General features: G+C 40.7%; 1 protein-coding gene across 7 annotated transcripts in view; it reads right to left on the bottom strand.

Annotated features, from left to right (window-relative positions):
• Nucleotides 1–1,098: 1,098 nt before the first annotated feature.
• Nucleotides 1,099–14,558, bottom strand: part of SLC12A4 (solute carrier family 12 member 4) — a 51,530-nt gene continuing 38,070 nt past the window's right edge. For 3 of the 7 annotated variants that reach the window (XM_042797477.1, XM_042797481.1, XM_042797479.1), the window contains exons 12-25: nt 13,815–13,989; nt 13,273–13,391; nt 12,707–12,805; nt 12,233–12,352; nt 11,381–11,485; nt 10,226–10,394; nt 8,935–9,130; nt 8,028–8,197; nt 7,716–7,847; nt 7,511–7,618; nt 6,193–6,377; nt 5,461–5,475; nt 3,404–3,537; nt 1,099–2,258 (exon numbers count right to left, since the gene is read on the bottom strand). In XM_042797477.1, coding sequence (XP_042653411.1) covers nt 2,167–2,258; nt 3,404–3,537; nt 5,461–5,475; nt 6,193–6,377; nt 7,511–7,618; nt 7,716–7,847; nt 8,028–8,197; nt 8,935–9,130; nt 10,226–10,394; nt 11,381–11,485; nt 12,233–12,352; nt 12,707–12,805; nt 13,273–13,391; nt 13,815–13,989 — 1,819 coding nt within the window. In that variant the 3' untranslated portion in view covers nt 1,099–2,166. The remainder of the gene's footprint in view (nt 2,259–3,403; nt 3,538–5,460; nt 5,476–6,192; nt 6,378–7,510; nt 7,619–7,715; nt 7,848–8,027; nt 8,198–8,934; nt 9,131–10,225; nt 10,395–11,380; nt 11,486–12,232; nt 12,353–12,706; nt 12,806–13,272; nt 13,392–13,814; nt 13,990–14,558) is intronic. The other 4 variants (XM_042797478.1, XM_042797480.1, XR_006165730.1 and 1 more) reach the window with 3 other exon arrangements.

Raw genomic sequence — 14,558 nt, 5'->3', positions numbered from 1 at the left:
TTAGGTCATCCAAATGAGTAAAATTTCATAAGGAGTAAGTGTATATATTTCTCAGCGTGTTTGTATTAGAAGTTTCCATTTGGTAAAAGAAGGTTATTACCTCATTGCTGCAAAAGTCTGAGGAATAAAACAGTTTTCATAAACTTTTTTTATTACTCCTATAAAAGAAAGCTTGCAAATAGGTGTTAACTATCACGAGTGCTGTACACTTGCATACTACTCAAGTCCTCTGAAGCTGTAAAAATTATCTCTCTACAAATAGCACACTGTTTACAAATAAGCAAGCTCTATTCTTTTCCTTGCTTTTAAAATGTGAGTGAAATGAATTTTCACTTTGCAAAGACTGTCATTAAAAAAAAATAAAATCAAGTAGAGAGCGCACCCTCGAGTTGTTTCCTGGCTGTTATCTTGCAGGGTCTTGCACGCCCTTAGATGATCCTGCTCCCATCGGGTATGTCCTGTTTCACAGAGAAAACAGATTTAGGCTTTAAGTCTCCTCTAAAAAGCATTTTTTTACTATGTTCTTCAAGATAAAAACCCTGGGTAGTTTCTCAGATTTCTGGCTCAGGCAAAGTGGTCATGCCCTTATCAGTGAAACAACCAGGAGTGCTATCACAACAGGGTTGTCGGAACTAGTACACCAACTAGCAAAGGCACAAGGGTTAGAGAAACGTGCCCGTCCCCACCACCTTCCCTCCCACACTACCGCTGCAGCCCGGGGAGGGCGGCTCACACGTGTCCCTTGCAGGGGAGTTCTGCTTTCCCAGGGACCGGCAACCCTGAGGGGCACCAGCTCGCGTGTGCTCCCGGGGCTACAGGTGCGGAGTTGGGCCTGGCTGTTACACATGGTAGTAACTCCAGAGCCCGGCGCCCCGGCTCGCTCGGGCACGCCACCCGGCTGCTCGAAAGCCTCAGCTGGCACCTCCCGCGCGCAGCACTTGCGCCGTTTGGGCCAGCACCAGCACGTCCCCACCCCGTTCCCTGCCCAGGGGGCCCACGCCGCGAGGCGCTGGCGTCCCATCACAGCCACGCAGCGCAGGGAAGGGCAGAGAGGCTCCTCCTCGGGAATTCACCATAGCACACAGAACGGAGAATAGGTTCAAAGTGTATGCAACATTTTATTGAAAAAATACGAATGTTCTGTACATAAAGTACAACTTAATGGGCTTGATAAAATCTCCAGAGACTTATTGGTTAATATAGGTCTTCTTTTCTTCTTAGGGCATAAAGCACACAATGAAGCAGCAGGTCCCCTGTACTTGTGCAAGTGCAATCCCATCGCTGTGCGTGCAGCATAGCACCTGGCTCTACACACGGGACTCCAACATGCTCAATGTACTTTGATGGCTGGTCTGCAAGAAATTTAAAGCATGGAAGAACTGCACAGGACTGGTCCTTCAATCCACTGACGAGTCAAAATTTATTGTGAGATCTTTGTTATCCTAAACAGTCTGCATCAGCGTATCCAATATTTCTGACAAATAAATACAAAAATAAATAGGGATCTGGCCTCACAGAACCTAAAGTCTCAGAAGCAACACAATTTGTAGCAAGCTACATACATAATTTCAACTATATCAACATAATTTATTTAAATCTCTATCAATAAATGTATTAAAAAGTATAAATTCTTATCCAATACTGAGAGTTTAGTTCTGGAAATAAACCCAGAAAAACAAAGCTTTTTTCAGTACTCTCTTACAATTTAGTGTGCTCTTAGAAAATGCTTTTTAGCTGAACTTCAGCAGAAACTAGCTGCTATATAATGTAATTCTATCCCCCAAACCTAATATAAAAAGCTTTTAAAATCTTTTTACAGTAACTGGCTTTCATGTCCTAACTTTACATACAGTTACTAAAAATACTGCACAGAGCAGTGCTGACTAAAAATAGGTTTAGTGTTAAAACTACATGCACAAATGCTGGAGTACCAAAGCAGAAACTGAATAATGTGGCAACTTCACAATTAACTTATGTTGCTAATTGGATGGTGTAACAATACTGCAATCTCAAAAGATATGTATGTTGCAAATGGAAAAACAACAAATAGGACTGGATGAGGAGAAAGTTAGGCAAAGAAACCTTTTTTTCTTCTCCATTTAAAACTGGAATGTCCGTTATCGCCAAGAAGATAAATGTAGACCAGCGTTAGAAGCTTGTACTAAATCAGGAGTAAATTGTGATGACTTCTCGGCCGCCGCCTCTAACAAGCAATACTCTCTCCAGACCCTCAGTCAGGACTTCAAGAAACTCCATATCTGTTGCAGTAAAGTCAAGGACAAAAGAAACACCAAACCCAAAATACACAGTGATTAGCCTCTGCATTGGGTTTGTGACAGGAGGTTTTGGTAGCGGGGAGGCCGCAGGGCCATCCTCTGGGAGCCGAGGCCGGGGGCTGCCCCGCGTCACACGGAGCCGCTTTCAGCCGGCTCCAGAACGGACCCGTCGCTGCCCAAAGCTGAGCCCCTCAGCAGTGCTGGTGGCACCAGGCCACTGTCACACTCCCTCCCAGCTGCTCTGCATGAACACCGAGTGGCTTTCAGCCACAGTGGTTCAGCCTCTCCAGGGAGAGGTGCAGGAATAAGCATCCTCACCCGTAACCTCAAGTTCAAAAATCTCTCCTGAGCTTGAGTAGTTGTGGTTGAAACCCCCTTACGCTAAGAGGAATGTTTTTATTCTTTCTTTGGCCAGCAGGCTGTTGTGAAACAGCCATTACTACTATACAGATTTAGGAGAAAATAATCATTTGGTCTGTGATTTGTGACTTTTTTTTTTTGGCACGGGCCAGTGGAAGGCTTGCTAATTTCATGGTACAAGCCAAGGCTGAAGAGCAGCCGTGGACAAAGAACTGCCATACCAACAGGCCCACCAGATCACAGCCCTCAGCTCTGGCCCTGCATAGGGGCACAGTGCAAGTACCCCTGTGCCAAAACACCGTGGGTTTGAATTTCAATCTTACAAGAGCATTGCAGTCGGAGCTAAGCTCCCAAATTCTGATGTGTGAGCTAAGCCCGAGATGTGCCCTCTCCCTCAGGACTTCCTGGTCACTCGGGTTCAGACATTGCTCTGCCAGAGCGCTGGCTGCTGTGAATGCCTTCTTAGACATCTGCTACATCCACTAATGAGAATTAAATTAAATACATTTAATTTAGTAAATAAATAAATAAACAAAATCAAGTAAGAATTTAGACAAGACTGAATTCAAACCTACAAGGCTTTCAGAGCAACCAGTGGCAACTTTTACTTTAAGCAGTTAGTACATAACGGCCACGAGCCAGTACCCTCCACTCAGTGGATTTTTTGTCACACATTACAGTTTGACAGCATTTGGAGCAAAATGAATTCAAGAGCGCAGATTAAAGAAAGATCTTCTGTGTGGGCCAGGCCTTGCCTGAAAGGATACAGTTTTCATCACCATCAGTATTCTTTGGAGGACCAGGCATGTTGAGGAGAACAAGTCTGGCATCATGGGATCTATTTACAATAACTTCATTCAGCTTCACTGCTGTGTGCATTCTTCGGACATTAGACTGGTTCCTGTAGAAGAAGCACATTCAGACTGAGTGTTAGAAACGTGCCCCTGAAAACTGAACGATTAAAAAAACTCTTAAAAGCATAACTTAAATCTCCTAAATACCCTGCGAAATGGCAACTCAACACACAGTAAGGTTTTTCAAACTTAATGATGAAGATACAAAAGAGATTTCACAGAGTTCTTCAGGTACAGCTAAGTCCGTTGGTTTGAAGATCCCTGGAGTCAAGTCTCCAGAGTTTTTGAAGTCATATTGCTCTTCCAGACGTGTATTTTATAAAGACGATTGTGTCTTGCATACGAAGTTAAAACAGATACGCACAAGGGGACGTGCTCTTTGACCGTGGACACTGGTGACTACAGGGCCTCCCCTCTGGGCAGCCCTCTCCCGATCCCCTCCCTCCCGCCGCAGCCCAGGCCAGGCACCGCTCCGGAGGCAGCTCCGGAAAACTCTTCCTCAGAGACCCATCGCACTCCGTCCACACGTCCCATGAGCGCGCTTGTCGCTTTGGGTTGAACAGCAGTTGACATCTCCAAAGAAAGCCTGGATTCCTACGGATTCGTAGGCTGGCACGCAGCCTCCAAGGGGCTGCACGTGTGCCTGCTTATGGGGCTTTTCTGGTGGATAATAAGGATTTTAACCTTTCCTTCAGCTGACACTAAGCAACCTCTCTCTCTGCCTGGCTGTTTATAAGAAACAAGCATGACCAAAGGATCTTTAAAATCTCAATCATGCTTTCAAATTTGAGTAGCCACTTGGTTCAAAAGTTATGGGAGAGAAGGGAATAGATGCAGCATGATCTCATAAGCTTCTACTCCTTAAGAATTCAGGCTGAGAGATAACAGGATTCATTATTCAGAATATACTATCACAAAATAACACCGATTCACGCAGGAACAAAACTGGAAAGTATTCTTTGGGGATTTTAAGCCAGGGAATGTTTCCTTCCTACAAGAAATCAACCATTATTTTGGTAATGTAAAACGAAAAAGAATACAGAAATAGATTTATCAGAAGGAGAATGTATTTGCAGCTTTGAGGATTTTCCACTTTTTTTCTTCATTGTAATATATTAAAAACCAGCATTACTAGAAACAGATCAAATATGAATCTATAGTTTTGTTAATTCAGCTTTACGTGTTATGAGTGAAAGTCTTCAGTAACCTTACTGCTCTTCCAAATATTTAGGTTTGCAAAGAAATATTTTACACGGACAGAAAATAGAAGATGCAATGGTAAGAATAATGTTTGTTATACTAAGAGCACAATCTACACTGTGAGTTACCTTGCTGTTATTTCATGTTCTTATCTAATTTAGAGCAAGGACATCCTCTGTCTTCACCATGTCAGCTTCAGCAAGCCAGGGACAACACAGAGGCCAGATTATATTTACAGGAAGTGAGGAAGAAACCAGCACCAGAGGCAACACACTGTTATTAACTATGTATAGTTTTGGAAAAGGAATTGAAAACTAAAGGTTTGGTATTCTCTAAAGTGACATTTAGAATTGGCATCTCCCCAGTGATTTGAAGGTGCAGGCTATAAGAAAGGGTTTGTTTAGTGTCCAGAAACTGCCAGAAATAACATCAGAGCAGTATTGTGGAACAAGAGCTTCTCTAAATAAGTAATGTTTCCTACTTCACGTGTCATACTCTGCTTCAGAAAATAGGTTCAGACCTGTAATTGTTTTCTATCCTGACTTAGTTCTTGTCAGGACAACTCTTGTAGTTTTTTATGTGCTATTTATAATGATACTTAGCTTAAGTGGCTAATCCTGCTTCCTTTAAAAACACTGCTAAAACTGCTCAACTCTAACTCCTTTTCTTTTCTTCCATAATTACATGTAGTTTTCCTGCTTTTTGCTGAGAATACGAAGTCTTCCCTCTCAACCATCTTAATGTACTTCCAAGTTAAATAACAAACTTACAAGTTTTCCCACTCTCTGAAAGCATGGAAGAGGAAAAAGTACAGGTAGTTAACACCAAATTGAGCAGAATTTCTACAGTATGATTCAGCCTAAACCAGATTTGAATTCCCACTGATTTATTAGGAAGAAAAATGGGGAACTTTGCCAAGTATGTAAAACTGACTGAGTGAACTCTTTGTGTAAGATGTAGTACATCAAAGAGGTCACAGGAGACTCACACATTTTTATACAGAGAGAGCTTTACTTTTAGCTATTCAAGGGGCACACACACACGGTAATACTAAGGCTGGTGTTACGTGTCAGTGCTCCTTCAATGGCAAGTCTGTCCTGGAGAGTTTTATCACACGCATATTCTAATCGCAGTCATTCGTCACCATCTCCACAGCTTCTTCCTTGCTGTGTTAAGCATCCGCACTACACATTAGCGAGTGAAATTATCAGTCTGGTTTTTAATAGAGTGTTTTGTTGAGGTATTTGGGAGACAAGAGGAAAGTTATACTAGGATTTGTCAGCTCCGATTTAGAATTTGACTATACAGAGTAAAATATTGAGGGATGTGTGCCACATTTAACTGGTTAGAGATTTCTCAGGAGGCTAACTGCTGTCTTTTCAGTAGTCAGGTCTCAATGTTTATTGCGCAAGTCTAAACCAAGGATTAGGAGACAAAACATAACAAAAGCACAGCGCATCTGGTTTCAGGAGATGCAAGCTGTTGACTTAGACAAGACTCACGGCTTAATGCTGATGAGATCTCTGAAGCTTCCCACAGCACTGCCTCGGTTCCGCTTCTCAGCGTCACATTTCTCTTTTGTCCAGGTCATCTGGATGTTCTCAGGAACTGGGTCCGCCTCATCTTCTTCATCTGAGTAAAGACTCTCCAGACGTGCTATTGAATGTCTGTCCTTTACCAGCTGAGCCTAGAGGGCACACAGATGACAAGGTGAACCCACAGACTTTATTTTACATTCTCTGGTTCTGTTTAAGCAGTGAGAGACTTTCTGTATCCTTTATCTTGTACACTCAACTTAGCATTTAGGGCAGTTCTGATACCAGGCATCTGCCCTAGCCAATAATCTTACACACCAAACTGACTTTTAAACTATTTTCATAGAATCACAGAATGGTTTGGGTTGGAAGGGGTCTTAAAGATCATACAGTTCCCACCCCCCTGCCCCAGGCAGGGCCCCCTTCCCCCAGCCCAGGGTGCTCCCAACCCCATCCAACCTGGCCTTGAACCCTTCCAGGGAGGGGGCAGCCACAGCTGCTCTGGGCACCCTGGGCCAGCGCCTCACCCCCCGCACAGGGAAGAATTTCTTCCTTATATCTAATCTAAATCTACCCTCTTTCAGTTTAAAGACATTACCCCTTGTGCTGTCACTACATGCCCTTATAAAAAGTCCCTCTCCGGCTTTCTTGTAAGTCCCCATGTTTTGATGGGTGTAAGCCATGCAGAATTTGGACTAACAGAGGCCTGGATAGATACAAGAAAAAAAAGACAGTCTAGCTCACATCATGACATGGTCTGAAACAATGGTCAAGTCTGACTCAAAACCAACAACAAAAACAGTTGGACAAAACACATGCAGAAAAATTACATCATCTGCACCTTTCATAGCTACATGTCCTAACAGTCCAAACTGGAACGAAATCTTCAGTAGGAAAACAGGATATACTATGAATTGAGACAAACCCTGGGCACCCCATGTAAAGCCAAACCAAGGTCAAGAAAGAGTTGAGACTCTACATCCTCAAGTCATAGAGTATCATTTACACTGCAAAGAGGAGCGCACAGATTGTTTCTACAGCATATATATACTGACATTGTCTTTCCCCAAAACAAGTAATTTCTAGCGCAGTTTTGCAAGTACATCCAGGCTCTTCAATGACTACATGCAGTTTTGGAAAACAGAAAAGCTACACTAACAGCATTTCCTTACATCTTCAGAACACAGGAGTTCAATTTAAGCAGCAGTTATATAACACACTACTAGGAAGGCACTTCATGTCATCCACCTTAGCAGCCCACAACAATCGACCACAAATGACATACCTCCCTCTCCCTCTCTGTTTTTGTCAGCCTCATTTGCCTCAGCATCTGAGATCTCTGCTCCATCATAAGAGTTCTCTCGTAAGTATATGCTGAGATATCACTATTGTGCTGCAGAAATAAGAAAAAAACACTGTGCTTGTAATCAAGTCATAACCAAATACCACCATTTGCATCATAAAGTAAAAAACAAGCTCAAATCCCTTACCATTTCTACCACTTCTACCTCTGCCTCTATTCGGAGTTGATAGAGGAAAGTAGCCAAGTCCTTCTTCATCTGGATGCTGTTATCATCCATCTGAGCTACAGTAAAAATTCGCATTTTGCATTTTCTCCAAACCTGGTGAGGGAAGGTAAACTCTCAGTATTTGAACCAATAATATTCCGCTCTACAAAAGAGAAACTCATCAATATATCCACTCCTGTTTATCAGTTCAGGCTCTAGTACTGGACCTTGTTTCTTTAAGCTAATGCACACAGAAGTAGTTGGGCGACAAAGATTCTTTGGCTAGCTCCTTACTTTGTGCTGTTTGAGAAGAAAAGGAAGCAACATCAACATGCCTCCATCGTGCACAATCCACCACACATCAATGTTGCCTTCATTGTAACGCTCATGGTTGCTGGGGTAGAAAGACACATTTTTGGGAACCAGCAGAGCCAGATGGGCTGCAGTCGTGCAGCGAACAGTACCTGCCAAAAAGGGGGAGAACGAACAGTTACTTCCAATTCTGCAAGAGTGATTTATGGTTCTAAAACAAAACAAGCAAACAAGAAAAAGTTACTCACTGAGCAAATGCCAGCAAACCATAAAAGTCATTGCTTCCATAAAGAAAAGTATGTATAGCAAGGTTTGTATAGACAGGTCAGACCAAATAGCAAAGCTAGGATAAAGCAGACTTACAGCAACACAAGCATGATTTCCTGTCTGAAATAAAAGCATCAATCTTCAAAGCTACGAATGAGGAGAAAGCATCTGCTCTGTTCTAATCTGACCATGTTAAGTAACCGGAGCACAGGGGAAGGACAGGGATATAGGCAAGGAGAGCGTTAGCTCCAGTAGTGAAGAGAGATGGATAGGTTAGGACCGCTGAAAAGACAGATATTATCTAGGAAACAAAGTATAGTTTACCATAAAAACAGTATCTCTCAGGTCTGTAAATTTTTAAACATTCATTAAACAGATGAATTTTAGCTGCTAGATTAATCTTTGAAGATCTTTCATAGGTCTTTTACCTACTACAAGAAGTGATTATTTGCAACATAGAGCAGTTTTGCAAGAAGTTATCTACTTCACTATCAATACTAGACAAAACAGGCTAAAACCCAAAACCAATTTCACAAGGATTCTGTTAAAATCCCCTGTGTGTACCATGTGTATAAACACCTCTGTTCACGATGTTTGATCACCTAGAAATTTTAAAGCTCACCTATAAAGGTCTTCCATGACCTTGGATCTTCACTTTGTCTCCAGCCATACGGCCATCCCAAAACCACAGTATTATGTTTCATACCGCCCAGTCCACAGGACTGGATCAAGTGGGCAATTCCTTCTCGAACTTTATTGGCTACAACTACTTGACAAAATCCTTTTACCTTCTCAATGTCCATCATATTCTTAATAGTCTGCAAGACAGACAAGGAAAGACCTCACAACCAAAAGGAACTCTACATTGTAATTGCATGATAGATAAATAAACTCCTGCTTCACATGTCCACAAGTAAAACACATTTCAAGGCAAAGTTCTGCTCATCCACTTTCCGTAATAAAACAGAAAATACCCACTAATTATGAATAATACTTGTTTAAAACACACATAGTTCCCTTCCAAACATAATGATTTCTAACACATTAAGATAAGGGTTTTTTGGTTTGTGCTATGATTCTTATTCACAGTAGTAGTGATATCTGTGTTATTATCTCACTTTCCATTTTCTAATCCTAAAACATTCACCTTTTTAAACCCAAGATTAACTAACATCATTCAGATTCCCAGTTTCAGATATCTATGTAACACGCTGTCTTATTATGTTCAATTTACAAATATAAGCAGCAAACCTACCACACATATCAAGGATACCATACCCTTTATTTGTTTAAAAACTAAACAAAATTGGTCAACACATAGGCCTATCAATTAGTTTTCCTTTTACAACAGTTTTACTGTATAAAAAGCCTCTGTGGAAGAAAACAGTGATGTGCTAGCTGATACTATACAGATGTAAACAGAGCTATGATGTCGTGTTTACACAGTGAGGAAGATGAAATGGTTTATTAACAAATTTCAGGACCATCCTTTAATGCTTTTTGTAATAACTTTATCACCGCACTGAAAGAGATGGCACATTTACTAAGTTTGTAAAAATTGAGTTACTGAAGTGTTTCTTGGTATGTTCAGAAAACTAAATAGTCCTCTTTCCTCTGTTAATCAGCATACATAAACTGCCATAGTAATTATTTCTTATAAATTAAGCCAGTTTTATGCAGTAAGGCTGCTGACATAATTTGCAAGGATTGACCTTACTATATTTCCAAAGCCACAACTCACAGCTAAAATATCTTTGCAAGCCTTTTACTGAACAGCTGTGGTACTACTCAACTAGTCCTGTATTTCATGGAAGCCTCGTTATTTCATTTTTTTTCCATGTATGACTACAAAACTTTTAAGATATCTGCCCACTCACTCCTCCTTACTTTAGCAATTTGTTTAAAACACTGACCTGTTCAGCAGCCTGGGCTTCTCCATAAGTTTCCAAGAAATTCCCTTGGATCACTGATCCTATGATAGTCAAACCTTTGCCAGCTTTCAGCTGGGATGCAAATGTTAACAATCTAGGATATTTTACATGCAAATCTTCATCAAGTTTCAGAAGCACCAGCAACTGAGGCCTGGAGAAAAAAAAAAGGGAATGTATTTCTTTAACACACTTCTAAAAAAGCTGCCTCTCTCATCACTTTCACTGGTTTGAATATTAACTCTGAAGCAGTACATTCTTTCTGTATCTCACACCTTAGATAGGGTTGAATTATTATTTTCTCTTGATTCAAAGCAGATCTGAAGCATCGAGGGAATTCTTCTGCTGCATTGTTCTGACAGTCATAAAACCTGTTCACATACTTAGCTTAAGAGGCTTGAATTAGTGTTTTATTTACATCGTTGATTTTCAAGGCCCTTTTAAGTACTATCCAGGCAGACACTGTGTGCATACGGTAAGGCTGCCCTTGTAGATCTATCTGGATACTTGTGCCAAAGAGTTGGGAAATAATGAATATTTTCTTCTAAACACAAATCCCACCTGCTTTCTGTCCATTAAGGTATTGCTACACATCAATTAAGTTATTTTCGCTCTTAAGCTATGGTTGAGTAAGTATAAAAAGACTTATAAAACTCTCTTTGGTAGATTCTCAGTCCTCCTGTTCAGAGTGTAAGAGCTGTGCAATGCATAATCAAGAGGAAGGTTCTTGCCCAATTCATTGGTCTTCAACACACAAAGCCAGAGAAAGAAATGTTGCCCGCTGTCTGGTTTTTAATCCTGGAATGACAGCAGTGACTTCTTTGTGCCCCCAGTGCAAACTACCATTGGCCTCTGGACCTCTGCACTCAGAGATCTCCACCATTTCCCCAAGTTCCACTTCTGAATTCATCAATTCAGAGCCCAATTAAAGATCCAAAGGACACTAAAGTTCTGCTCATACAGGGCTTGGGAAGTGACAGGGCAGCTTACTATGGAGTCAACTTTTTTTTTTTTTTTAAATATTCTGGGCATTCAAATTCATTCACACAGACCAAAAGCATCTTGTTTGTAGTCCAGTTTAATTCCTTAAGTGTAAGTAGATAATCACGGCAGTGCATTTTATCAGTCCACAATGAGTACCTCCAGTTCTTTGTGTGTGGAGGGCCCTCCTCCAGCCTGAGTAAGGCATATCTTGCTGCACTGAGTGACAGACCTCGGATACCATCACCCCATTCCTTCTCCGCACTGCAAAGAACACAGAATTCAGCCAATATACGGTTTCATGAACATCTAATTGCACACTTACAGTCATGCTAAAGAGAAATCCTTACCTAATGAGTTTAATTTGATAAATATACATGCAATGCATGCTATGTATAATTTGTACATGTATGTAATTCCTACCATGTATCACATGAGAGAAATGCAAATGTTTCAGTCAAATTTATACCACAAAACCACCCTTCTGTGTTTAATTTGTCACCAACACTCCACTACAGAAAATGCTTCCCAAGCATAAACAAACCTCTGGCACTTCTATAGCTGATTTGTTAAAGTTAAGTTACACAGCCATACTACAGCCTGACTCCATCAGACATTAACCATCTCAGGCAATCTAACCTGCAGATTTAGCTTTTCAAGGACTGATCTAGACAGACCTTTGCACCAGATAAACTGGAATAATACGGCTGCCTTCAGCTGTTTTGGGCCTGAAGTAATTGTGTGTGACAGCAGAAGGATAGCCCAACCTGGGTTTCTGCTTCCTGTGTGTCTCAAGTTTCACCAAACACCTTTAGAAGCTTAACAACAATGCACTCTGGAGCTTTTGTTTAGCACTGACACAGTAAAACAATGAAAAAAATTAACTAATAAGGGAAGCCCTCTAAGTCGTATCTCTGGACAGGTCATTCTCCAAATGTGAAGGCTAGAGATAATTCACAAAAAAATGGACTCAATCTCCTTCCTACCCTTTTCTATCCAGTTATTACTTACCCTTGGTATTCAATGTACTTGTAAATCATGCCTGCAATAAGCATAGCTACCAAAGCATAATACCAAGATGAAATGAACATCAGTGCCAGGCAAATACTCATGCCTAAAAATGAGAGGGCCCTAAAACAAAAAGGGAAAGATATTAGTGAGTAGTTGGGTAGAAAAGCTTAAAAACAAGTCACTTACTCTCTTGCTCTTTTTTCTTTAAATTGCCTATTCTGAACTGGCAGTGAAAATAAAGCTTCTAATGAATCCCCCCAGACCTCAACAGTTTTAGCATCCTGTCGCTGGAATGAAATGCTCATGCCATTAAATAGCTGGGTCTGGTCCACTATGAATATTACATCGACATGCCCGTCTTGAACAGATATCCAGAGAAATAAAACATGCCCACAACCCTCGCCGAGAGGGTTCTTCCAAGCCCCACACAGCAGATCAGAGACTAGGTGTTGAGCATGCTGGCCTTCTGCTTACCAGTGATAGTATTTAAATCGGGGCCGCCAGTTTGGAGTTCTAAGAAGTGTCTGTACTGCACATGCTAGATTAACAAAGAGGTAACACATCAAGAAAAACCTGCAGAAGCAAAAGAAGTGCAAAACTTTTTAGCACACACATTTGTAGATTCTGGCACATATTATAATCACATGAATGACTTACACTCACAGAATATGGCTGCACCGTCATGTGTGACTATCCCTCTGATTTTTATTAGCCTGAACTATTAGTATAAAATAGACAAAAGAGTTTTTTCATTGGATCAAGTTAGATCTATCCGCATCACATTTTCCAAAAGAAAATAAAAAATCTAGTTATATGCAAAAACACTTTTTCACAGAAAAATCCAGAGCAGAATTAAACAGATTTATATGCAGAGCCTGAAGCCAGAGAACTCATAGAAATAATAAGAGTGGATCTCGGGCTCCAGTAATTTGCCTTATCAGTGTAAGACAGGGTTCTGAAAGACAATCAAATTAGAAAAACTAAAGAGATCGTCATTCTTTCCCCCCTGCTCCTTAAATAGCAACCACCCCGTTTCTTACATTGAGAGAATTGGAGCCACCATGTCAAGCGAAGCAATGAGGATTCCCAGCTCAGCAATTAATGCTGTTAACAGAAGAGCCCATGTCGGTTCACCATTAGCTTTTCCATGACCAAAAACCTGAAGAAACAGAAACATTAAGCATATCTTCCAAGTATTTTGTAAGGTTATAAAATGAAAAGAAAAAAAATAATTACATTTTAAAAAACAATAGTAACTTTCCTACATACTACTTCCTCTAGAGCAAGGAGTCAAATTATTCTAATGGCTTTTTCTGCTTCCTTTAGATGTTAGACTTCTTCATAAAGTTACCATACATGTCTATCCAAATTCCTTTAAATATATTCCTAGTTTTTAACAACAGAAAACAAAGCATTCAAATAAAAATATTGACCTTCACTTCAATGCTGGGCAAACTAGGGAAAATCAATCTGATTTCCAAGCACAGAAAGTCTAATAGCTGGTTAGTTACTATGTACAGAATACCTTTTTTTCACAGGCTTTTTGGGGGGGTTTGGTGGAGTTTATTTAGCATGTACGAACCCAGAGGAAAGGAATGATGTTGTCCTTCGCTATGGCCTGCAGCAGCCGGGGCGCTCCGGTAAGGCTCTGTAACCCTGCTCCGCAGGTAGAGAAGAAGGATCCTATCACAATGACCCACGGCGAGGGCCACGAGAGGGTGCCCACCACCAAGTTCTTGTTCACTGCGTCGCCGTACCTGCAGAGAGGAACAGCAAGACGTTCCTATTCAGAGGAGTATTCTGACACTCACACTTGGTTGTCTCAGTCTGTTTTATGATGCCATTTAAATATTAAATATTATCTGTCTTCTTGATTAAGAAATAGAGGAAGAAATAAACAATCTGAACTACTTTTAATACACAGATAGAAAGTGTCTGCCACATGATTTCAGCAATTTGAAAGCTTTCTTGTGATGATGTACATTATAAAACTCTTATGTATTATCACAACATTATTTTCTACTTTTACCTAAGAGGATGCAGTCCTTCACAAAAAAAAAATAGATTTAATGTTTTAAGTTTAAAAAATAAGTTTAATGGTTTTTAATGGGTGTTTTACCCAACACAATCCAGTATCAGACATCCCTACAGAAGACTGGGGGTTTTTTGGTTGCTTGCTTGGTTTGGTTTGTTGCTTTGTTTTTTTTTTTTTCCCCAGCTATATTCACAAGCACTTCATTGCTTGTCCACTGGGAAGAGTCCAACAATGTGAGAGAAGTTTTCAGAAAAAGCACTTGTAGACTCTATTACTGGGAACACTGTTGTT

This window comes from Tyto alba, unplaced genomic scaffold (assembly GCF_018691265.1).
Source record: "Tyto alba isolate M040663 unplaced genomic scaffold, T.alba_DEE_v4.0 Super-Scaffold_26, whole genome shotgun sequence".
Taxonomy (NCBI): domain Eukaryota; kingdom Metazoa; phylum Chordata; class Aves; order Strigiformes; family Tytonidae; genus Tyto; species Tyto alba.
This window is presented reverse-complemented; position numbering and strand designations above follow the sequence as displayed.